Below are 26768 nucleotides of genomic sequence, written 5' to 3'. Positions count from 1 at the left end.
TGTGCTCTCTTCTACCCCCACACCCAGGTTCCGAAAGAAGGAACACACAAGTCAAAGCTTAAAATATACAGACCATATAGGACTGCCTAATTTTTCTCTCTGTATAGAGCATATTATTACATGAAATATTTCTTGCATGGAGAATATGGAAAGATCTAGGGATCATACATAAGGTCCCTAATTCAGTTCTACCATCGTTAATTGTGAGGATACCAGCTAGCATGGCTGAGGAAACGTCTGAAACTTCAAGGATCTGCCACCAGACAGAACAGACAATACTTGACAATACCAAATCAGTGTTCTAGCTCTGTATAAGGTAGCTCCATGTAAACAATTTAAGAAAAAATGAACACCTTACTGTCTAAAGTGCCACGAAGGGGCACAGCTGATTCCACAGTAAAAGACAGGAAAGGGAGAGAGGCATCAGGAAAGTGAAATCATAATTTCCAAGCATGCACACTGAGAATGTATGAAATTTTGTAGAAATGTCGAGAATTCATACAGCAATTTCAGTTGGTAAAGATGCCTTTACAGTATTATCATTATTAGAATCAGCCAGGATTTGCTTTGGTTTGAAATAAAATTCCTTGCAACTAAGATGGATCAAGCTGGTAGTAAACAAAGAAAGTCATCCTCCCCTTACTTTGAAGATCCTATTTTGTCTTCTAATTTGACAGCTTCAAATACTCTTGGAGTACTCCCACAGGCTTTCAAAACAGTTTGTCACTTTCACCTGTTCATGTAAGAAGGCAGAATTCCTTGATTTCTATTAAACCAACCCACAATTTCATCTTTACTCATGAAAACAAAGCCAAAACAATTCACTTCTACTTCTGCTATTCCAGCAGAGAGTTTGCTTTTTATTAATTTTTACTTTTGAAGAAGAATGTTGTTAACGTATCTTGCTATCAATAGCAGATATATGTTGTAGGTCCCAGGCTGATATTTGAGACTGAGACAATGTGGGGCAGGGGGAGGAAAACATGTTTACTGATTGGAATCTGCTTCAGTCTGCAAGATTCCAAAACCCTTTGGACACTTTTTGGGGTGAATCTAGATGATATTGTTCAGATGACAAAAGACATTTCGTCTCAGAGATGTGAGGGGATGTTCCAGGTATTTACACAACCTGATCTACAACAGTCAAACCTCAAAAACCAGGGAGATGATTCATGAGAAAAGTGTCTGCGTCAGGATTTTATACAGGAATGATTCTCTACCTAGTACACTGACTGGTTTTCAAGTGCCATCCCAAAACCCTGTATGTAAGAGTTTTGAACCTCAGATGCCATAAAATTGTCTTGATTTTGACCTGCTTGAACAGGAACTTCAGCACACCCCCCCACCCCCTTGAATTAATAAATATGGTTTGTGGGAAGTAGAACTGTACTCAGGACAAGTGTGAGATATATTTTTACCTCAAACACATTCCTTGCCAAAATTTATTTGAGAATGCCACTAGACTTCTTTTTATTCCTAGCTTCAGATTTATTATTTCTTCAGGACAGAAGGCTTATTTCGATACAACAATTATATTAATCAGATGACTTCCAATCCCAAAGCCTGACAGTCGCCACTAGCATGTTAGCAGAATGACACAAAGACCTAAATAATCAGATTAGAATTCCCTGCACCATTTATTACCAAAGCCACTAGAGACACTAAAGAAAGGAAGGTTGAAAGCTTTCACATAATTTTGGAAAGAAGAGCACTTTAGTTTTAGTCTCTTGAAAGTAACTACATGGAAAAGACAATTCTGGCATCTGTACCCAAAGCACTAAGGGGAAAAAACAGCAAACAGAAGCACATCCTCACTGCTCTTAAGAAAACAAGGAGACAAACATTAATCTTTAATTCCTTTTCCCTATCCAAAAAACATTGACAGGGTAATTATTTGTGCATTCCACACATTCATGGATGAGATAGTAAGTTGGTTCCTTAGAGGCTTATAAAAGCTTCTGCAAACTATTAGCAGCAACTTATTAAGGCCCTGCTGTACAATGTATGAATTGTGCTACTCTATACGCTAGCTCAGAAATTACTTATCTCCCAAGTTATTTTCACTCTGTTGTAGACTTTAAAAGAGAGAAAGACTTTGAGATATGGAAAAGGCACTTCAGCAAGGTCAGACTCACAGCAGCATACGGATTTATTTGGCATAGCAACCCGGTCAAGTTGGGACAAGGGATTAAAATCAGATGGAATGTTATCAGGGCCATGCACTATTAAAACTCCCTGTCAGGCATGCAAGGTCAGCCTGTGCCACCTTTCAAATAAACAAAGACAAACTTCAGAAAGATTACCTCAAACTAACCAATAAACAAGTAATATTTGTGGCCTCTGAGACATAGAGTATGTAGTGGGGAGAATTCCATGTTAGCCCAGGTATAGTTAGAGACAGCACCAACAAGCTCTCTCTTGCCTTCCTGCACTCTCTCTGCCTTCCCTTGCATACTCCAGCCTGGAGACCTCCAGAACTGCTATTCTGTCCTCTTACGTTCTGCACACAGTTTGCACCCTCTGTCATGAGAAAGATAACTCTGGCCTCGCCTTTTCCTGTCACAAGACTATGGGGTCATGTGACTATTTGTAATGGCATTCAATGGGTTCTATGCTGTCATCCTTAAAGATAGGTCTCAAGTTTGTTTTCATTGGATTTGTCACCTCCAACCACACCATAATTTCAGTTTTTAAAAAAATAACATTACATTCAGTTTCTGCTGCTACATCTCTGGCCTTTTTGCCTTCTTCACATAAATTGGAATACTGCCTGCATGTGTTAGTACACACAAAACTGTAGCAATGCTAAACACACAAATTCATACCAATGAAAAAGGCTCCTCTAGCTGGAGAATTCCACTAGCACCATACAAAAGGGGGTGGGGTTGCCTCTCAAGAAAGAACAAGTACATTGCCAGAACTAAAGCCTTGTAACTATATCCTAAATTTTGTGAACCATCTTGTTCTTAAATGTAATATACAAGTAAACATACACAAGTATTCTAATGGATAACTGGTAATGGTTGCTTAACAAAGCAAGCCCTGTTTTTCACAGAAAGGAGATGAATCTCTGGGCTCTTATGCCATTTGGCTTACATGCATATGCACGTTGTGTTAAAGTAATTTAAATAGTAGATATTCTGGAGCAGATTATTTATTATTTATTCACATCACATTTGACCCTAGCTTCTCATATTGCTACGCATGGGATTCTAACTGATATAGCACATACATATCCTCATTACTGTGATTCTAACTGCACATACTGTATGACCATAGCCTCTCTCTGCATACCTTATATGTATGCACTGTGCTTCTAAGGTTGCCATCAGGCTCTTTAACAGAGTCTTAATGTTCAGAAAGCGGCAGGTGAAGCTTTTCATGACATTCACTTGGTGAACAGATTCCTCTTAACAGGCTTGCCAGGTAATGCTTAGCAACCGGCAGGAGGGTTGTAGTAGGGAGCAGCTTCACCGGAGAAAAATTAAAAAGAAAATTAAGGCCTTGTCTACTTACAGGAAGTTCTGACCACAGAATTCCTAGTTACTGCTAGAGCTATCCAGAAGTGACAAGGGTACCTCTAGCAATCACCAGAAACTAATAGCCAGGAACTCTATGGTCAGGACTTTAAACAGGCAAGGCCTTATTCTCTTTTTAAGGTTTTTCTCCAGGATGATCAAACCCTGGGCCCCAGTTTCCATGCACTGAACAGCTGAGCATCGGCAGGCAAGTACTGCAATTGGCTAGACTACAAGGGCTACATTTACCATAAGCGGGTAAATGGAAACCCTACCTGTTAAGCTTCTATTAAAGGGATACATTATTTTCTCCAAGCAATTGGCATTCCCTATGTGCTTTGCTGCAGTAGAAAACCATGCTGATTTTCTATACATTCAAAATATAGAGGGTTTTGTTTGCAGTATCTGAATACACACGACACTTACAGATTAAACATTGTTATGTGTTTTACTGTATTTACTCAAAAGGAAGTTGACACTGATTATAAGGCAATTCCCCTAAACAACAGTTATATACAAAAGTTTTATTATTATTATTATTACTACTTATACTATTATTACTGTAACTTGTATAAGAATATAAAAAGGCTCTTTTTCATGACAGCAAATGTGGAAAACCTCCTAGATTTTCTTTTACATAAATAGGTACTCATGCATCTTCAATTCACATTAAAGAAAAAGAAAAACCTTAACAACTTTATTATTGCATAACCCCAAACAAACAAATTGACTCAAAACTCATCAAAAAAGTCATATGATTCTTTGATTCTTCAATCAGTTGCATCATCGCTACATTAAACTCATTGTAAATGATTCTTTATAACAAGAGTTGTCCATAATGAAGAGGAAAACCCAGGAACCTTACAAAATGTATTGTATAACTGCTAAACTGTTACTTCATTTCTGTATATCACATTCTGCCACAGAATTAATTTGCAAAATTTTACAGAACTCCCAAAAAACCTTTATGGTGGCAACAAATAACAATAGCAAAGTCAATAATCAAGTTGTGCTTTTTCCTGTATGGCTCACTTGGATAAAGAAGGCTGTTCTACCACAGCATTGGATGGACAAAGACCACATATGATTTCATGTCATGCAAACAGTCTGAAAGAAATCTAGCAATCTAGAACCTAAGACTATATAGTGATAACTTACTCTATTTAGAATTGTTTCCAGTTTTACTTCAGGTGAACTATTTTTTACTGCCAAGAAGCTGAGCAACTTGAGCAACTCTTTTGTGCATTTCTAAGGATATAAGTCATTATCAAATGCATGTCAAACATCTGTGTCTAATTTACCAGAGATGGATTGATCTGATTTTTTTAAAAAACAAAACAAAACCTTAACCTTATCTTCCCCTCCAGAAACTTTTGTGTGTGTGTGTGTATGTGGCAAGCATTGTATAAAATGGCATTATAAAACTGTAATTTGGGGGTACACTGATATAGAAATGAGAAACATAAGGGAGCACAGAAGGTGCCTAAGGAGTATACCATTTCAATAACTGTAGTTATTACATGTAATTATATTTTGACATTTTGAAATTCAGCATTCATTCAGCCACAGTGCTATTCTTCACATATTAGAACATAAGAGAAGCCATGTTGGATCAGGAAATGGCCCATCCAGTCCAACACTCTGTGTCACAGAGTGGCCAATATATGTGTGTGTGTATACACACACACACATATATATATACACAGACACATAGTGTATATACATGGCTAACAGCCACTGATGGACCTCTGCTCCATATTTTTATCCAATCCCCTCTTAAAGCTGACTATGCTTGTAGCCGCCACCACCTCCTGTGGCAGTGAATTCCACATGTTAATCACCCTTTGAGTGAAGAAGTACTTCCTGTTATCCATTTTAACCGGACTGCTCAGCAATTTCATTGAATGCCCACGAGTTCTTGTATTGTGAGAAAGGGAGAAAAGTACTTCTTTCTCTATTTTCTCCATCCCATGCATAATCTTGTAAACCTCTATCATGTCACCCCGCAGTCGACGTTTCTCCAAGCTAAAGAGCCCCAAGCGTTTTAACATTTCCTCATAGGGAAAGTGTTCCAAATCTTTATTCCTTCTAGTTGCCCTTTTCTGAACTTTCTCCAATGCTATAATATCCTTTTTGAGGTGCGGTGACCAGAATTGTACACAGTATTTCAAATGAGACTGCACCATCGATTTATACAGGGGTACTATGATACTGGCTGATTTGTTTTCCGTTCCCTTCCTAATAATTGCCAGCATGGCGTTGGCCTTTTTTATTGCAATCGCACAATGTCTTGACATTTTCAGTGAAATCTACCACGACTCCATGATTTCTCTCTTGGTCAGTCTCTGCCAGTTCACACCCCATCAACTTGTATTTGTAGCTGGGATTCTTGGCCCAATGTGCATTACTTTGCACTTGGCCACACTGAACCTCATTTGCCATGTCGACGCCCACTCACCCAGCCTCAACAGATCCCTTTGGAGTGCCTCACAATCCTCTCTGGTTCTCACCACCTTGAACAATTTAGTGTCATCTGCAAACTTGGCCACTTCACTGCTTGCTCCCAACTCCAGATCATTAATGAACAAGTTAAAGAGCATGGGACCCAGTACTGAGCTCTGCGGCACTCCACTGCTTACCGTCCTCCACTGCGAAGACTGCCCATTTATACTCACTCTCTGCTTCCTATTAATTAGCCAGTTTTTGATCCACAAGAGGACCTGTCCTTTTACTCCATGACTCTCGAGCTTACTAAGGAGCCTTTGATGAGGAACTTTATCAAAAGCTTTCTGGAAGTCAAGGTAAACAACATCTATTGGGTCCCCTTTGTCCACATGTTTGTTCACCCCCTCAAACAGGTTAGTGAGGCAAGATCTTCCCTTACAGAACCCATGCTGAGTATTCCTCAATAACTTGTGTTCATCAATGTGCCTACTCATTCTGTCCTTGATAATGCTTTCTACCAACTTTCCTGGTATTGAAGTCAGACTGACTGGCCTGTAATTTCCCAGATCTCCTCTGTAACCCGTTTTAAAGATGGGAGTGACATTTGCTGCCTTCCAGTCCTTAGGAACGGAGGCAAATTTCAATGAAAGATTACGTATTTTTGTCAGGAGATCAACAAGTTCAACTTTGAGTTCTTTCAGAACTCTTGGATGTATGCCATCCGGACCTGGTGACTTATTAGTTTTTAATTTGTCAGTCACTTGTAGGACCTCCTCTCCTGTCACCTCAATTTGACTCAGGTCTTTCAACACCCCTTCCAAAATTAGTGGCTCTGGAGTGGGCAAACACTTCTCGTCTTCCACAGTGAAGATGGAGGCAAAAAATGCATTCAACTTCTCAGTCATTTCCCTATCCTCCTTCAGTAATCCTTTTACCCCTTGGTCATCCAAGGGCCCCACTACCTCCATGGCTGGTTTCCTGCTTCTAATATACTGGTATTTGAAGAAATTTTTATTGTTGGTCTTTATGTTTTTTGCAATATGCTCCTCATAGTCCCTTTTTGCCTGCCTGATCACAATCTTGCATTTGATTTGCCACAGCCTGTGTTCCCTTTTATTAATCTCACTTGGACTAGTTTTCCACCGCTTAAGGAGTCCTTCTTACCTCTTACAGCTTATATTACTTTGTTTGTTAACCATGCAGGGCTTTTCTTATACCTGTTTGTGCCTTTCCTAACTTGTGGTATATATTTTATCTGAGCTTCTAGGACTGTAGTTTTAAATAGCCTCCAAGCTTCCCCAAGGGTTTTGACTGTATTTACCTTTCCTTTCAGTTTCCTCTTCACATGCCTCTTCATCTCAGAAGAAGAAGAAGAAGATTATGATATTGGATTTATATCCCGCCCTTCACTCCGAAGAGTCTCAGAGCAGCTCACAATCTCCTTTACCCTCCCCCACAATAGACACCCTGTGAGGTGGGTGGGGCTGGAGAGGGCTCTCACAGCAGCTGCCCTTTCAAGGACAACCTCTGCCAGAGCTATGGCTGACCCAAGGCCATGCCAGCAGGTGCAAGTGGAGGAGTGGGAAATCAAACCTGGCTCTCCCAGATAAGAGTCTGTGCACTTAACCACTATACCAAACTGGCTCTCCAGAGAATTTACCCCTTTTAAAGTTAAATGTGGTTGTGCTGGTCTTTTGCGGCAACTCCCTATTTATACAAATGGTGAAATCAATAATGCTATGGTCACTGCTTCCAAGCAGTGTGATCACTTTTACATCTTACTTAGGACCAAATCCAGGATCGCCCCACACCTGGTAGGTTCTGTGACCATCTGCTCCATAGCACAGTCATTGAGAGCATCTAGAAACTCAGTCTCTTTCTCTTGACCTGAACACATATTGACCCAATCAATCTGCGGGTAGTTAAAATCACCTATTACGACACAGTTTTTACATTTAGCAGTTATCTTTAATCCTTCCATCATATTATAATCATGCTCTATCTTTTGATTTGGTGGGCGATAACAAACTCCCATAGTTAAATTTCCTTTTGGGCCCTCTATTTCGACACAAAGCATTTCTAGAAGGGAATCTAATTCTTTGACCTCAGTCTTACTGGACTGCATACCCTCTCTGTATACCCTCTCTGGACTGTACACCCTTTCTGAAATTCCCACAATGTCTATGTTTTCCCCAACACTAAACATTCCAACTCACCAATTTTACTTCGAACACTTCTAGCATTTGTATACAAACATCTATAATTTCGCAGGCAAGTTAGGCCCGCACCTTCCTCCTGCTGCCTCGATGGGATAATAGGGTATGATATTAAATGAATGAAGCAAGCAACAACATTGACATCTACTCTTTGAATTGATCAGAAAAAGCAAGTGTTGTTCATTTTGTTTTGTACAATAAGATAGGATACTGATATCACATTTGCAATGTTTGCTCAACATGTTGGTTTTACCTGGAATCTTGTCCTCTCTGCTGCATAGACCTGGTAGTGAAGCATAGCCTGCAGAACTTTTTTGTGACCTCCTGGCACTAAGCAAACTGCCCCAAGGATCTCCAACACAGCAATCTTGGTTTTGATGTTCTCAGTCCGTAAACTCTGAGAGATTATATTGATGCTTTCTGGATGGGCCAGTACATGTGCCCGTCCCTGGGAGTTGTTCATCAGAGCTTTGATGCATCCTATAACGGATGTGTGTATGCGGCTCTCTGAGGTCTCATAATCCATACTCTTGAGAAAGTTCAACAAGCAGGTCAGGCCATCCAGCTCAATAAACCTTGTCACAAATCTGAATAGATGAAAGAGAGGAAAATAGGATGAAGCTCCTTGCATAGGAGGCATCAGGTTAGTGGAACAGAGGACTAAACAGCTGCTTCTCATATTACTTTTTTAAAAATTAAGATACTCAGGAGCCATATGTACACCTCAAGATCCTTGCCAACATTTTATCAGAGTTACACCATACATGCATATTTTGAAAAGACTGCCACTCATGTGCTTTGTATTAGAAGGGAATATGCATTTTGATCCCAGTATTACATTACTGAAGATATTCAAGAATGGGTGCAAAATTATATGAAAGTAATTTGAAGAACTAACTATTTATCTAGATTACACAAATAGTTAACATAGAGATTGGTCTAGCAATCATGTAGGGACAAACTAAAGAAGACACTGAAAGATCTATTAAAAGGCTTCCTATGCTTTTTTCGTTGGTAAACAGCAGACGGGGGGTTCAATGTACATGGGACAGCCAATGTGTTGTAGTAGTTAAGAGTGGCAGACTCAAATCTGGAGAGCTGGGTTTAATTCCTCAGTCTTCCACATAAAGTCTGCTAGGTTACCTTGGGTCAGTCACAGTTGTGTCAGAACTCTCTCAGCCCCATCTATCTCACAAAGTGCCTGTTGTGAGGAGAGGAAGGGAAGGCAATTGTAAGCGGCTTTTAGAGTCCTTAAGGTAGAGGGAAATGGGGTATAAAACACAACTTCTCTTCTTTGTCTGGGGCGGACACATACAAAAAGGATTCCCTCCCCAATTTAAAATGGTCCCCTAGAGTTGCTTTTTGCTTCACTGGAAGTATGTGTCTTATGTCTGTGTAAGGAGGAGGGATAGAGGTAACATAAAAGTGTGGTATTGTGGTTACAATACCGGATTAGATTCAAATCCCCACTCTGCCATGCAAACTTGCTGTGTGACCTTAGGCCAGTCACTCAACCTCAGCCAAACCTCAGAGTATAATACAGTATAGTGCTTTGGGTCCCCACTGGGGAGAATTGCAGATATAAATGAAATGAATTAGTAAATGAAGGGAAAAGGAGCTAAGCAGTTCTGCAATGGTTCAGCTCAGGAAACTATTTTTATTAGGGACGAAGTCTTTCCTACACCAATTGTTTTGGTGCCCCAAACAGATATGTTTGCAAGTGGTGTTCTGGTTTCCCCCATGTCCTACAATTCTAGCCCAACTGCATTTTTGTCTTCTTGGAACCTTTGCTGTTAGTTTCAAGTGCTGCCATATCGTCTGATCTGCTTATGCACTAACTGAAAGGGTGGGGTGTTGCTGTTGTTTTTTAATCATGCTTGTAATCTGCCTTGGTCCCAGTGAAAAAGACAGACTATATATGAAATGAATATGGTAAATTACTTAAATAAATCAACTTTTATATTTTTATGTATTTATTATTTAAAATATTTTTATGCCACCTAACATTTATTCAGGATCCACAATGTGGCAAACATGAAAACATTTAAACAACTCTCTCTCTCTCGGCTTGGCTTCGCGAACGAAGATTTAAGAAGGGTGCAATAGTCCACGTTTGCTGCAGGCTCGCTGGTGGCTGACAAGACCAATGCGGGACAGGCAGGTCCGGCCACAGCAGCTGCAGGGAAAAGTCTGATTTAGGGTTGGTCCTGTAGCAGTGCGATTCTTCCTCAATCTCCTTTTGTCCTCAAGACCAGCTATGCGTGCAATCTCAAAGGAAGAGACAGCCTGGTGGATGGTGTGCCTCCATGCTTTGCGATGCCACCTAACATTTATTCAGGATCCACAATGTGGCAAACATGAAAACATTTAAACAACTAAAATTGAATTAAAAACACAAACAACGTAAAATTGAATTTAAAACACAAGCAACACTAGAAGGAAGTCCAAAGACCATTAGTAGGGGTATGCCAGAGAAAACAAGAAAATCTTCACCTGCTGGCAAAAGATACTGGTAGAAGGAGACAGATGAATCAGTATGTTTTGCCTGAAGATAAGATGAGTGAGAGGTGATATGATCACCATCTTCAGGTACTTGAAGGGCTGTCATACAGAGGATGGTGCAGAGTTGTTTTCTGTTGCCCCAGAAGGTCAGACCAGAACCAACAGGTTGAAATTAAAACAAAACAGTTTTTGGCTAAGCATTGCAAAGAACTTCATGAGTTAGAGCAGTTCCTCAGTGGAACAGGCTTCCTCAAGAGGCTCTTCTTCTTTGGAGGTTTTTAAACAGAGGCTAGATACACATCTGACAGCAATATTGATTTTGTGAACTTATGCAGATCATCAGAGGGAGGGCAGAAAGGGCTGCATCAGTGTTTTGTTCACATGGCCCTTTCTTACATGCCCAGGATAATGCTGCTTGCCACTTTGAGGTCATGAAGCAATTTTTCTCCAAGCCACTTTGGCAAGGGATTCTGGAGGTTTTTTGTCAACTTCTGGGAATGGAACAAAGGTCACTGGCTGTGGGTGGGGGGGTCGTATTTGTGAATTTTATGCATTGTGCATGGGGTTGTACTAGATGACCCTAGAGGTACCTTACAACTCTATAATTCTATGAATATCCTTAGGGAAGGAGTTTTAAAGTTTTGGTGTCATGACAGAGAATACTTTCTTGGGTAGCCACCTAACTAGCCTCGGACAGCAAGGGCAACCAAAGAATGGCATCCAAAGATATCTGAAGAGAATCGAAAACTAAGATTATAGCACCGAAATATTTTATGTATTTTATGGTTTTTATATTATTCTACGGTTTATGGTTTTAATGTATTACTGTGTTTACTCATGCACATGCATGTCTATGTGAGCTGCCCTGAGCCCGCCAAGGCGAGGAGGGTGGGATACAAATAGAAATAAATAAATAAATAAATAAATAAATAAATAAATAAATAAATAAATAAATAAATAAGTGTGGGTGGAATAAGACTGGAGTGATATAGTCCATATGACACATTCCAGTCAACATTCTAGCCACAATGTTCTGTTACCAACTGTAGCTTCTCGACAGTCTTCAAGAGTAGTGCCTCATAAAGCGCATTACAGTAATCACCACAGTGGCAAGAGTTTTTCTGTCCAGGGAGGGCCGCAGTTGGCTCTACAGCCAAAGGTGCTGAAAGGCACCCCTGGCCATCTCTGCCACCTGTTTATCCAACAGGAGGCCTGGGTCCAGGAACACTCCTAAGGTATTAAGCTGTTCCTTTAAGGGGAGTGCAATCCCATCCAGAACAGGGGATAACAATTTCCTGGGTCAGATCTTCCTCTCACCAATAGCACCTCCATTGTGCTAAGTTTAAGTTTCAACTTGTTTGCCCTCACACATTTCAAAACTGCCTCCAATTTTAATAGTTCCCACAGCCACCTTGATATCTGCTAGTAGCATCTGCATACTAGCAATGGCTCAGCCCATATCTTCAGATGATATCTCCCATTGGCTTTACAAAGATGTTGAAAAGCATGGGAGACAAGATGGAACCTTGGCTAACTCCATAGGCCAGCAGACAAGGGGCAGAGCAAAAGCCTCAGCAGCACACTTGAAACCTATCCTTGAGGTAGGACCAGAACTAGCACAGAACAGTGTCTCCCAGTCTCATTCCCAAAGGAGGAAAAGGAAAGGTCCCCTGTATAAGCACCAGTCATTTCCGACTCTGGGGTGATGCTGCTTTCACAACGTTTTCACGGCAGACTTTTTACAGGGTGGTTTGCCATTGCTTTCCCCAGTCTTTTACACTTCCCAAAGGAAGTATCAAAAGCTACTGAGAGTTCCAGGACAGTTAAGAAGGTTGCACTCTCTGTGTCCATCTCCTGGCACCAGGGCAACAAGGCAGTTTCAGTCTCATAACCAGGCCCAAACCATGTTGGAATGGAGCTAAGCAATCCACTTCATTCACTAATCTCTGAAGCTGGCCAGCCACCATTCATGGAATCATCTTGTTCAAAAACAGTACATCTGAAACTGGACAGTAGATATTCAGCTCTCCTGATAATCTGATCCTGCTGCTGCTAACATAGAGCCCAAGCTGGAATGGGTGCAAGAGATTTTATTTGCAAAGTGCTTGGCAGAATGCTCATAGCAGGCTGCAGAGCACTCCACCTCCTCCCACTGGCCAAAACCCAATACACCCCTGACCACCAAGAAGGCATTGTTTTTTTGTCACCATCACTGCCACCAGGTAGGCTTTAAAATGAGCTCTAGCCTGTGCCTTAAGAGATTCATCCTGAATCTTTCTACACTGTTGCTCTAGCCATCTTCCCTGTGCTTTCATAGTCCACAGCTCCTCTGTACCGAAGGGGCTACACAGGTTCATCAACATAAAATAAGGTGTCTAAGTGCAATTGTGCCAATTGTCTGGGTCATTTCCCCATTCCAGAGGTCAACTAGGGCATGAACAGAACCACCAACCATATCAGCAGTAAATCCCCAATGCCATCTGAAAACCTATTGGATCCATCAGGCTACAGGAGCAGATCATCTTGATTGATCCTCCACCCCTGAGGAGTATTGGTATCCCTGTAAGTCTAAACCACAGCAAGTAGTGATCTCTTCATGACATGTGTGGGAAATGAAGAAGGGACAGTCTTCATTCCCCACACATTCAGACTACCTTCTTCCTGCCCGGAACAAAACTCCAGATCAAGAGTGTGACTTGCACAGTGTGTAGGACCTATTTTTACCCGAGGCAAGCCCACAGTTGTCATGGAAACCATGGAACCTTGAGCCATTCCCAACAAGGTAGCCTTGGCATGAATGTTGACGTCTTCCCAGACAACTGGCCTTACTTTCCCAATGAAGCAGTCAGCAGCTCAGTTAAGCTGTTTGAGATTGGGACACTGACCTCAAAAACTCTGCATAACCCAAACCAGGGGACCTGCAGCTGCTTATAAAATCCATTCATGGATTTTGCAATATCTCATTTATTTTTACCCTCCATACACACTAAAGTCAGTCATGTTACTTTTTAAAGAATATCTACTTTCTTGCACTTACCCTTAGTTAGGGTTGCCAAGTCTTGCCTGGCTGCCGATGGGGGGACTTCCCTCATGCGCACAAAGCATGAGCAGCACAATGGCACCACCCGGAATTGACATGATCACACCAGACACACTGCACAAGGATGCTCTAATATTTTCGTAAAAACTTATGATACTATAGAGTTTTTAACCAAAATGAAAGAGCATCCCCAGTGCAATTACATCACTTCCAGGTGACGTCATTGTGCCGGGCATGTTGGGTGCCAATGGAGCTCCTCAGGGTGGGGTTCCCCCCCCCCACTTACTGGACAATCCTGTGCTGGTAGGCTGGAGGCCCCAAAATCAGGGGAAACCCTGCCCCCAGCAGGAGGCTGGGAACCCTGTCCTAGGTACCTGAGTAGCCTTCTTGTGTGCTGTTAAACAATTCTATATTCCACAAGTACAGTTACTGGAGGGTTGCTGTTTGGTTAAAATATTGATTCCGGTGGAAATTGACACAAAGCTGAAGGCCTGGTTTTATAGACTCTTCTTGAGATTAAACTTGCATTGATGCTAAAAAACTCCCATAACACTTTCCAGACTATTTTTGTTATCTACTGACATAAAACAAAAAGGGGCAAGATTTGAAGTTCTTTTAAAAGACAGCATGAAGAAGAGTTGAATTATACCCCACCTTTCATTCAGAGTCTCTGAGTGGCTAACAATCTCTTTCCCTTCCTCTCCCCACAACAGACACCTGTGAGGTAGGTGGGGTGAGAGAGCTCTGAGAGAACTGCTCTTGAGAGAACAGCTCTTTCAAAAACTGTGATTGACCCAAGGTCACCCAGCAACTGCATGTGGAGGAGTGGGGAATCAAACCCAGTTCTCCAGATTAGAATCCTCCGCTCTTAACCACTAAACTAAACCGGCTCACAGATAATCTGCAGAAATATCTGCGTAAGATGTGCAAGCATTCAGACACACTTGCTCACAGTGACTAGTGTCTTCAGTGCAAGACAATGCTGTTGACAATCAGGACCTCCGGGAGATTTGAATAGGTCTATGGTCATACTGTTTCCTGGGCTACTCTCAGTGATGACTGTTAAAAGGATGGCTGGTGAAATGAAGGGTTAAATACTGTGAAGAGATTAGTCTGAGCACTGCACAGTATATTTTCCGGGGGGTGAGATAAAGAATGAAACCAAACTTAGAACTATGGCCAATTAATAAAATGGTAAAACTATGCTGGGATCGTACCTTTCTCAGGTTCTCATTGCAGTTGCCACATGTTGGGCCCATACTGGGGTGGGGGGGGAGAACTTTAGAGAGCCAGTTTGGTGTAGTGCTTAAGTGTGCGGACTCTTATCTGGGAGAACCGGGTTTGATTCCCACTCCTCCACTTGCTCCTGCTGGAATGGCCTTGGGTTAGCCTAACCAAATACAGGCCAAGACAACACTCCATCTAAATGGGTAGAGTGGACCCAGTAGAGAGCCTGGTTTGGTTGGTTTGGTATTGCAGGAGTTGTCCTTGAAGGGCAGCTGCTGTGAGAGCCCTCTCAGCCCCACCCACCTCACAGGGTGCCTGTTGTGGAGGGAGAAGATAAAGGAGATTGTAAGCCGCTCTGAGACTCTGATTCAGAGAGAAGGGCGGGGTATAAATCTGTAGTCGTCTTCTTCTTTACAAAGAAAACAAATATGTCAAGGGCTGCAAACAGTCTATTTGCATAGACTAGTTCTATGCTTTTAGATGGGGATTCCACTTAGGAAGACAAATGTGTGATGTGTTATGACAAGAGCCACAACCATGTAAAATGTGCTTTGTTTCATAAGGCTAAGAACCAATTTGTGTTTGGTAACATTTATGGGCAAAGCCCCTCCAGATGATATGGAGAGAGGCAGGTAGCTTTATTCTCATTGCAGGCAAAAGGAACAACTGGTTATAACTTATTGATAAGTTCCAAATAGAAACCTGAACAATGAAGCATTTCAAATACCAGGTGGAGCCAACACAGTGTCAATGAACCACTGGCATAGCTGCAGCTTCTGTATAGGGTTGTGCTGTATCTGATTCACACTTCTGCAGTCTACAGATTTGGCAGCATTAAGGCACAAAGCTCCCAACATACTATTCTTTCAGGGGTACTGTCTTAACATAGTATTTATGAGCCTTGCAGTAGTGTATAAACAAATGATAGACAAGTAGAATGAAGGCTAGATCTATATATAGTTCACTCTTAAAAAAAGAATTTGAGAACTTATATTGAATTTGGGCCAGATTTATTGGAGGGTCCATTATCCCCCCCTTTAGTAACTTCATCCAATTGGCTTTGACCAGAAACCAGGAAAAACCAAGGACATAAGTAAGAAGGGAATTCAGTATGAGGTTTGGTGCCTGTTCAAATCTGAATTTTAAAGTTGGTCCATGCATGCATGCTTGAAGAATGAAGGCAGCACACCACAAATGGTTACAGTCAAATGTGTTAAATGGCAGTGCTCTTTATTGGAGCACAATAAGATTTTTTTCCAACCTTAGCTGACATAAGCAAGGGGGAGACCATAAAAAAAAAAACTTTCTAGAGTTACATTTTCCATCCCTAGAAAAATCAACAATTCGGAATACAAACCAAGGCTATTCAGTGCAGCATATGTATTTAGTAACACTTCCATCTTTACATTCTAAGGCTGATGCACATCTGTGCCTTTATAGATGTGTGCATATGTATCCTTTTGGATACAGCTGCAAACTCCCAGAGATCAGTGTTGGATCACTGCATTCTACAGCATGAACATTTCCACATATTGCTACCATCTGGCATATCCTACAGTCAGCCTGAGACAAGGGTGCTAAAAGTTTTCCTTGGTAGAATCACAGCCATGTAAATGTACTGTAGGAGGGTGTAGGCTCTTGGCTAAGACCCTAGATGTCTCCATCTGGGGCCTCCACTATAGCCTTTAGGTAAAATAGTTGATTAAACACCAGTGTGGAGTAGTGGTTAGAGTATCAAACTATGATCTAGGACAGGGATGGCCAAGGGTAGCTCTCCAGATGTTTTTTGCCTACAACTCCCATCAGCCCCAGCCATTGGCCATGCTGGCTGGGGCTGATGGGAGTTGTAGGCAAAAAAAAACATCTGGAGAGCAACCCTTGGACACCCCTGATCTAGGATACCCAGGTTTAAATCCTGACCATGCCATGGAGCTCACTGGACCCTCTGTTCTCTCTCATGCTTGCCTAATTACAAGGTTGTTTTTGTGAGGATAAAATGGAGGTGAGGTGAATATTGCTGTTTTGGCTTTGTTTTAGGCTGGACTCATGACACACTTTTGAGGGGAAAGGTTGGCTACCCCTGTTCTATGCACATTGTCTGATAACTAGCAGCAGGTTTTCCACCCTTCAGACTGGTTTCCCAGTCTAGCTGAGACAAGTATCTTTGGATCAGAAGGTACTCCCATCATTGTCAATAATGAAGGCTGGATGCCTGCCTATAGAAGGAAGTGAGATAGGTTTTATTTACCAGAGATATTAGAGGTTATCAGAACCATGACAAGACAAAACCAAGCCAAAATAAAGGAGGAGACAGGTAAGCTAGAGAATAGAAACAGTTCTAAGCAAAAGGAAAAAAATATTTTCTTGAAATAATACTCTTGCCCGTTTTCTTAGAACTTTAACAAATCTCTGCTGAGATCCAACAAACTTTTGTTTGCCTGTTGTTCCTTACACTACTTTTCCCAGATCAACTGACATCTACTAGCAGTAATGGCTTTTGCAGTTGTTTCTAGCCTGACATTTTAATATTCAAAGTTGTTTATGGGTACAATCCACAAGGAAGATTTCTCTTCAGTCCAATCATTTTGCCAAGGATTTATCCTTAAGCTGTGCAGTGAATGGTCAGGTTATTAAAGAACTGAATCTAATCACTGAAACACACCTACAGAGGCTTATGTTCTACAGTACAGCTGTTCTCAATTGTGTCAAACATAATTTCAAAAGACAATATTATTCTTCTCAATAGACTTGTCTGTTCATTACTTTTGAGGGAGAAATCACAGCCTAGTAAGACTTACAGGCTCTCTGTCACAGACACTCGAATAAAGTAAGAAGTGAACCCAGTTGTACCATGTTGATCCAGACATGGTTGCTCTCAGACAATCTGCTCCAAGAAAGAATAAATGGATTTCATTAGCGTGGGCAGTGAGATATTCCCTTCCATACGTACTTCTTCTTTTGTTCCTGGACAGAAGAAGTCAGAGGAAGACGTACGCCCAAGGTTCATCTCATATCCCAAATAGTGATATGTGTGACTAAATCCATGAGGAAATGACAGGAGACACAATTGGAAATAAATCAGGGCTGAACTTAGAAAAGAACTTGGTACATTTGGTAAATGCTTCAAAAGCAGAAAGTGGTATCCTGTGTGGGGTACTGAACTTTATTCCCCTTTGCTCTTAAGAGGCTGTTTCTGTTCCTGATGCCTAAATTTTCATTTTTTCCCTCTATCTTACCTTTTGCTTCCCCAAAACTAGCCCTTTGGACCCTATCACCTTGGAAGCAGAGCAGAACCAGCCAATGTGCTTGATTTGCTGTATTTATTCACGATTTAAGTTTTTTATTTGCTTTTCTGGCAAAGTTTGCACAGTCCCAATCATAATAAAGGTGAGTCACATAACCCCGTTAAGAACTTTGGCAATTATTACACGAGGATTTATAGGTGAAAAAATTGTACTAGCAATAAATATATTCAGCCTTCCCAACCACTAGATGATTCAAAAACATGCACATCTATCAATCATCACTGATATTTTCATTCCCCTTTCCCTGTGTGGCTTTATGGCTTCTGAATTGGCAATACCATCATTTGATGAAGGGACACATATTTCTTACCTAATTCTAAAACTTGTATTTTGAAAACCCATGTATGGAGTTGCTTACGAAAAGGATTTGATATAGCCATGGGCCCTTCTCTGCTGCATCCTTTCCTTCAAAGAGGGAATTGGCTCACTCATCAGGCATTGGCATATTGCCCACTTGGCAACTAACAAATTGAGTCGCTGGAAATTAGTTGAGACATGGGGACTTAACTCAAAATTTGGCTTGGCTATAGCTACACGGGGGGGGGGGGGCGCCGGGGGGAGTTCTTAGCACTGCTGCCAGCAAATTTAAAGCAAAGGCTTTATGTGACAGTTCGTGAATGCTGGTGCTGACACTCATTAGGGCTATTATAAACAGAGGAAATAAATGCCTGCTGTCAGAGGTATCCAGCAAAAGCAATACAGGGCTTGTTCAGAGAAACCTGGCCTTGAGAAAGAGATTTCCCATACTCCACTCCTGCAGACCCCCAAAGGGGGGCCGTCATACTAGATAAGACCTTTCTGGTATAATTGAATAGGACAGGGAATTAAGACTGCGAAGGGTATGGGCCACATATTTATTATAATGACCAGAGGATTCTGGCATGCAAAGTGGAAACATGTTCTTCTCTCTTGAGCATGGCAGAACAACTGATGGAAACTGTGGAAGCTGATTAACAGTTAGTTGCAGCAAGATACAGCTGTAGCAATGAGCTGTGGCAAAGTGTAGGCTACAACACCTTTAAAGAAAACTACAAAAATATTGCAGATTTTTTTTTTTAATTTACAAACTTACATGATTACTCCACTGTAGCAAACACGGTTCCTATCATAATGTTAGTCGATCTTGCTCAAGATTATCTGATATTATTTTGCATCTTACACAGCACAGTAGAGAGACCTTATTTGGCTCAATGCTTTGATTTGGTGGCTGTAAAATTATGAATAAGAATTTACACAGCAAAACAATAATGTTCTGATAAAAGCTCACTCCAAACTGATGAAGGGAGATTTGACTCTCAAAAGCTTATACCCTCAAAATCTTGTTGGTCTGAGGAGCTGCTGGACTCAAATCTAGCCACTCTACTACAGACTAATATAGCTACCCTCTGAAACTAACTCGAAACTGAGTTTGGCTTGACAATCTATCTCTTTGTCATGTGTTTTAACTCCTTTTTGATGAAGTGTACATTTATGCTGTCCATTTTATAATGAATTCCTATGTATTTATATGGCCTTTATTGGTACACTGAGTATTATTTACAATAGTATGCTTGTCACTTTTTTCATATTGTGAATTCAGGTAGTGTTTTTAATCTGTGGTTTACAATGCACTCCTATTACTGATATACCTTCTCATGCTTTTTTATACTTCAGTTTTGCTGTCATTGATTTATTCAGAAAATTTTAATGCTGTCTCTCCTTGAACTTGCCCAAAGTAGCTTACAAAACAACCAACACCCTCCCCATTAAAATATATTAATTATACTCCAGCATTTTTTTTTTGGGGGGGGGGGGGGAGGCAGCCAGCACAAAAAACACAGACCATGGAAACAGACCACAGACAGCTTAATATAAGTATCCATAATAAAATAGTGTTTAAAAAAATCAACCTTTTAACTAAAACCCTTGGTGAACAGGCTTGGCCTAATGCCTAAAAGAGGCAACATAGGTGCCAGGTAAGCCTCAAGGGGAAGGGCATTCCACAAGCAAGGTGCCACAACTATTAAAAAAAAAAACCCTGAAGGTGGGAGCACCAAAAGCAGAGCTGGGAAGGCAGATCTTACTAGGCGGGCTGTTAAGGGAGGAGGTAGTCCTTGAGAATGCTCCTTATTTTCTCTCTTGCCTTATGCCTCAGATATTTGGTGAGGGAAATACCACTTTTTGTGTCTTTTAATATTCTTATGCATGGGTATAACAAGAACCACCCTTAAGATAGGCTGGTCTCAGACATTTAAGGATATCCCCCCCCCCAGATTATTTCTGTGGCACAGAACTGGCAATTGAGGCCAGGGGAGCCCCAACCTCTGGGCCAAAGGCAGAAGCTGCTCCAGAACAGAGTGAGGCACAGCTGAGATGGCAGTAGCAGAATGATGGCCCCTGCAGGAGTTGGGAGTGAAACACCAGCAGGAGAGCTCATCTCCACCAAGCAGTTGCTGAGCAATATAGTATGTGAAATTCCATTGAAGCCAGTGGGGTTTAAGTATGCAAAACAATTTTGCCAGCTTTCAGCCTAAAGCTATATTGCACATCAATGCCCAAGGTGTTGGCTGGGGCACATAATAGGAATACTATCCGCAAGTGGGACCTGGGGATCCCTCAGAGTTACACCTCATCTCCAGACTACACAGATCACTTCCATTGGAGAAGATGGCTTCTTTGGAAGGTGGCCTCTATGGCATTGTACCTCACTGAGGCAGGTCTCTGTCCTCCCCAGGCTCCATCCCCAAATCTCCTGGAGTTTCCCAACCCTATACGCACCATCCCCTGCCAATGGCCAGGGTCTCTGGCTAGCCCTATGCAAACCCAGCTATGGCAGTGAAAGGCAAGGAAGTTGTTAAGAAATAATTCAGATTCAGAATAGATTCAGAGAAGGGAGAAGCAGTGCTAGGCTTGGCTCACATGGGTGGAACCCCAGGGATAAGAAGGGAATTGTTAACCAAGATGGGGAAGGAGAGAAAGATAGGCTGGCTGGGAAGGGCTGAGAAGGGAGAAAGACAAACCAAGAAAAGGAGCTGTGGGGGGAGGAGGAGAGTTGGATTTATACCCTACCCTTCACTTGGCTTCTCCGAGTGGCTTCCTCTCCCCACAACATACACCCTATGAGGTAGGTGGGTCTGAGAAAGTTCTCAGAGAGTTACCAACCTAAGGTCAGCCAGCTGGCTGCATATGGAGAAGTGGGGAATCAAACCCTGTTCTCCCAGATTAGAGTCTGCCACTCTTAACCACTACACCAAACTGACAACCAGATCTGCTCAGGCCTGGTGAAACAACCCATGCCAGAGGCACAACTCAGTTCCCCCCCCCCCCAAAAAAAAACAATATATGATAGGTTTATTGAAATTTCCAAGTTGTACCGAACTTTGTTGAATGAAGTAGTATCAAGTAAATTAATTCCACATATAACAAAATTCTACAAGCACAACTCAGTTTGTGAGGTTTTAAAGGGACAAAGCAGACAGATGGAGGGAACCATGCTCCTGTGGACTTGGTTCTTTGTCATAAAGGGAACCTCAATGAGCACCACTGATTGTGGTGAAAAACTCACCAACCATGAAAAAAGTACACAGTCCTGCTGCCCCCCCCCCCCCCCGTCCCCTCATTGAAGGCTACAACCTCCTACACAGATTTCTTTTGAGAGGTGGTACCTGTTGGCTCAGACTCAGTCAGTATCAACAATAATGAAGGTAGGCTTCTTTGTCACTTACTGTCAGCCTACCACTGGCTAGATCCAAGCTGAACAGGCGCTGCCTGCATTACTAGGATTTGGCTTGGTCTGCCTGGCCACCAGTGTTCTTGAGAGTTTTCCTGGTATTAAAGGTATTAAAGGATTCTGAGCACACTCCAGTCAAAGTTAAGAATTTTAATTCACCTGAAGACTGAAAGAGTAGTCAACGAATATGATAGTCAATACTGACATTAAATATATATATAAGGAAAAGAAAAGAAAAAAGAAGTGCCATAAGGAACCTGTAGAAAAGGCATTTTACAGAATTTTCCTGAAAACAGCGAACAAATAGTCAAGATCTTGACAATATATACATTTCCACTAAGCCAATAAAATGTGTTTGTTATTTTAAGTCTTTTACTTTATCCCCTTTCGGTGTGTACATATTCTCTAGTTTGGCTTCCATCAGAATGTTATATATTTGAAATAATCACTTCTCTAAAAATTTTGTGGTAGAGAACACAAACTGCTCCTTTTCAATTTATTATATGCCAATTTTGGTGTAGTTTGGTGTAGTGGTTAAGGGCACAGTTTGGTGTAGTGGTTAAGTGCACGGACTCTTATCTGGGGGAACTGGGTTCTATTCCCCACTCCTCTACATGGAGCTACTGGAATGGTGTTGGGTCAGCCATAGCACTCGCAGGAGTTGTCCTTGAAAGTGCAGCTGCTGTAAGAGGTCTCTCAGCCCCAACTACCTCACAGGGTGTCTGTTGTGGGAAGGGAAAAGGTAAAGGAGATTGTGACTGCTCTGAGACTCTGAGATTCAGAGTATAGGGCGGTATGTATATCCAATATCCAATATCCAAATGCCAGCCTTGAAATTACTGGGAAAAAATGGTCTATTGATTGGACATTTTCCAAATCCATGGATGGTAGCAAACGGGGGCTGACAAGATATAACAGGGTCACTTTAATTGGAAGAGATTCCCTGTTTCTGCCAAGAAATCCACTACAGGTAAGAGCTCCAAACCTCCCACCCAACTAAATCCCCCAAAAGGCTGCACACATGTGCTTTCACAAAGTGTAGATAACAACTACTGGAACTAATGGTAGTAAGTCATGCAGTCACATTCAGATGCACCAGTGGAAGCGAAAAGGACATGAAGGAAACCAAGGGAGAAAGTGGTAGAGAAAGAAGGCAGAAAGGAGGTTTGGAGGATGCATGAGTTGGACAACTAGGAACAGAGCTACAGAAATTGGATGGATTTACTCAATAAGCTTTAAGGGAAAGGTCAAGTAATTTCAGATTAAAGAAGTTTATAAAATAGAAAGTTTGAAAAACATGGCCCTGTAGAACCTGGAGAAAGCTGCTGGTTTGAAGGTACAGTTACAAGTTCTCTAAACTCTGTACTGGCTAACTTAAGACAGAAATGAAAATATGATGCCACTTATATGACAGACATAGATTCTCTCCTCTACCATTGTGTGTGATTTCAAGACAGCACCTAGCTGCTTTCAATTCAAGAAGTTCAAGTTCAGTTCAAGAAGAACACAATGTGGGCAATGGGAATAGATAATTACCTCATGGGTTGTGTCCGAAGAGCTGTCTTCAAGTCTTCAACTATTTTATTCCTCATTTCCATTTCTTCTTCATCAAAAGCATACAGGGTCTGCATCTATTTGAAAAAGACAGATAAATTATTACTAATCCAGCACCAGATCAGAGAAAATTGAGACTACTGAGATCACTGAATTAATCAGCAAAAGCCATCTGACAGGCTAAATTGGATATGCAGTTGACGTGTTCCCTAAGAAAATAGAATGTACAGTAATAAAGCTGGGTAGGGATGGTTCTTAAACAGAGATTTTGCTTTGCTCAACTACTATAGATGTTTAATATAACTAGAGACTGGCATTCTAAAAATGCAGCATGTAGTAAAAGATACTGTATTGTCATCAATTACAGTTGTTGGTGTTGATCCTATAACTGTCCTACCACTCAGCACAGCAAAGTCTGCCAATCCACTCTGAGACTATTGTTAGACTCAGGCAGTTGCAAATACCTAAACAGGACTAGCAAATAGTTTTGCTTAACAAACTTGATCCTTTAAGATACACAAAATTGCTCAGTAGAAAATCTAACTCCTCTTCCCCACACAACAAAAAATTGTAAACCTTGTTTTGAAAAGCCTTGAACAAACTGATGTGTTTGTGCTGCAGTTTGGTTGAAATCAGTTGAATATATTCTATCTCTCAGTAGTAGACCCTATAGAACACAGATGAACAAAATGTCTCAGTAACAATTCAGTCAATGATGGAATTCACTGCCAGGGGAGATAGTGATGTCCATGAGCACAGATGGCTTAAAAGGCAATTAGACAGAATCATGGCAGATAGGTCAACTGCTTGCTATAAGCATTGGTGAGTAAAGAGGCTAAAAACTGCTAAGACCCAACACAAGAGGCAACATCAAGGAGGAGGGGGGGGAGAAAGAAAGAAAGAAAGAAAGAAAGAAAGAAAGAAAGAAAGAAAGAAAGAAAGAAAGAAAGAAAGAAAGAAAGAAAGAAAGAAAGAAAGAAAGAAAGAAAGAAAGAAAGAAAGAAAGAAAGAAAGAAAGAAAGAAAGAAAGAAAGAAAGAAAGAAAGAAAGAAAGCTGAATCAGAGTCTCAGAGCAGCTTACAATCTCCTTTATCTTCTTCCCCCACAACAGACCTGTGAGGGGGTGGGGCTGAGAGAGCTCTCACAGAAGCTGCCCTTTCGAGGACAACCTCTGTGAGAACTATGGCTGACCCAAGGCCATTCCAGCAGCTGTAAGTGGAGGAGTGGGGAATCAAACCCAGTCCTCCCAGGTAAGAATCCGCACACTTAACCACTACACCAAACTGGCTGTGGCCTCTCTGGCCTCACACAGAGATTTTGCCATTTGAGTTTTGTGAAGGTAACTGGTTGTCTGAATAACCTACAAAGGAATTTCTATCATTACAAAGCCTCAAGCTCTTCACTTCTACCACATGTCACAAAAGGATGAAATACAAATGCAATAAATACAGTGTTTAATATGAACATTGCGATTATCAGAAGGCTCTAAATACAGAACAGTCCTCATCTCACCCAAATTGCTCAGGAGAATTAAGTGATAATGTCCAAATGGGGCCCAAGTAGCCGTTTTCCCTCCCTGGTGTCATGTGACTTGTTAGTGGTACAAGGTATCAGATGTGATGGGGGAGCAGATTATCACTCTCACTCCCTCATACTGGTCACTGGAAGTTCCACATGGCACCTCATGGCAATGAACTCTCTGAGGGTCTGAAAAAATGAATTGTTGCTCTACATAAAGATGGCCTAGGCTATAAGAAGATTGCCAAGACCCTGAAACTGAGCTGCAGCACGGTGGCCAAGACCATACAGCGGTTTAACAGGACAGGTTCCACTCAGAACAGCCCTCGCCATGGTCGACCAAAGAAGTTGAGTGCCTGTGCTCAGTGTCACATCCAGAGGTTGGCTTCGGGAAATAGATGTATGAATGCTGCCAGCACTGCTACAGAGGTTGAAGGGGTGGGGGAGTCAGCCTGTCAATGCTCAGACCATATGTCACACACTGCATCAAATTGGTCTGCAGGGCTGTTGTCCCAGAAAGAAGCCTCTTCTAAAGATGATGCACAAGAAAGCCCGCAAAAGGTTTGCTGCAGACAAGTACCGTTTTCGCACACAGCTTACCTCGCAGTCACAATCCTGTTCCCTCCGCAGTGTCTGTCGGATTTCCCACCACCTGTGCCGGAGTTACAGGAAGTGCCGCAGCTTTTGCGTAGCAAACGTAAACTGGGTTTTAGCGGTTTACATTTGCTACGCAAAAGCTGCGGCACTTCCTGTAACTTCAGCACAGATGGTGGGAAATCCGACCGGACGCTGCTGAGGGAACAAGATTGTGGCTGCGAGGTAAGCTGTGTGTGAAAACGGTCAAGCACACTAAGGACATGGATTTCTGGAACCATGTCCTGTGGTCCGATGAGACCAAGATAAACTTATTTGGTTCAGATGGTGTCAAGCGTGTGTGACAGCAACCAGGTGAGTACAAAGACAAGTGTGTCTTGTCTACAGTCAAGCATGGTGGTGGGAAAGTCATGGTCTGGGGCTGCATGAGTGCTGCTGGCACTGGGGAGCTACAATTCATTGAGGGAACCATGAATGCCAACATGTTCTGTGACATACTGAAGCAGAGCATGATTCCCTCCCTTCGGAGACTGGGCCGCAGGGCAGTATTCCAATATGATAACGACCCCAAACACACCTCCAAAATGACCACTGCCTTGCTAAAGAAGCTGAAGGTAAAGGTGATGGACTGGCCAAGCATGTCTCCAGACCTAAACCCTATTGAGCATTTGTGGGGCATCCTGAAACGGAAGGTGGAGGTGCGCAAGGTCTCTAACATCCACCAGCTACGTGACATCGTCATGGAGGAGTGGAAGAGGACTCCAGTGGCAACCTGTGAAGCTCTCGTGAACTCTATGCCCAAGAGGGTTAAGGCAGTGCTGGAAAATAATGGAGGCCACACAAAATATTGATACTTTGGGCTCCATTTGGACATTATCACTTAGGAGTGTACTCACTTTTGTTGCCAGCAGTTTAGACATTAATGGCTGTGTGTTGCGTAATTCTGAGGGGACAGCACATTTACACTGTTATACAAGCTGCAGACTCACTACTTTACAATGTAGTCAAGTGTCATTTCTTCAGTGTTGTCACATGAAAAGATATACTTAAATATTTACAAAATGTGAGGGGGTAAACTCACTTCTGTGACATGCTGTATATGACATCAACTGCAAGTTACTGGAACAGTAACTTTCTAGC

At 41.8% G+C, this 26768-nt stretch overlaps 1 protein-coding gene across 1 annotated transcript in view; it reads right to left on the bottom strand.

Moving 5' to 3' along the window:
• The window catches only part of DAAM2 (dishevelled associated activator of morphogenesis 2), a 349542-nt gene that overhangs the window by 106152 nt on the left and 216622 nt on the right, over positions 1-26768 (bottom strand). The window contains exons 5-6 of the mRNA XM_060245049.1: positions 23499-23593; positions 8433-8766 (exon numbers count right to left, since the gene is read on the bottom strand). Of these exons, the coding sequence (XP_060101032.1) occupies positions 8433-8766; positions 23499-23593 (429 nt within the window). The remainder of the gene's footprint in view (positions 1-8432; positions 8767-23498; positions 23594-26768) is intronic.

Source organism: Heteronotia binoei, chromosome 1, assembly GCF_032191835.1.
Source record: "Heteronotia binoei isolate CCM8104 ecotype False Entrance Well chromosome 1, APGP_CSIRO_Hbin_v1, whole genome shotgun sequence".
In the NCBI taxonomy this organism is placed as follows: Eukaryota; Metazoa; Chordata; class Lepidosauria; order Squamata; family Gekkonidae; genus Heteronotia; species Heteronotia binoei.
This window is presented reverse-complemented; position numbering and strand designations above follow the sequence as displayed.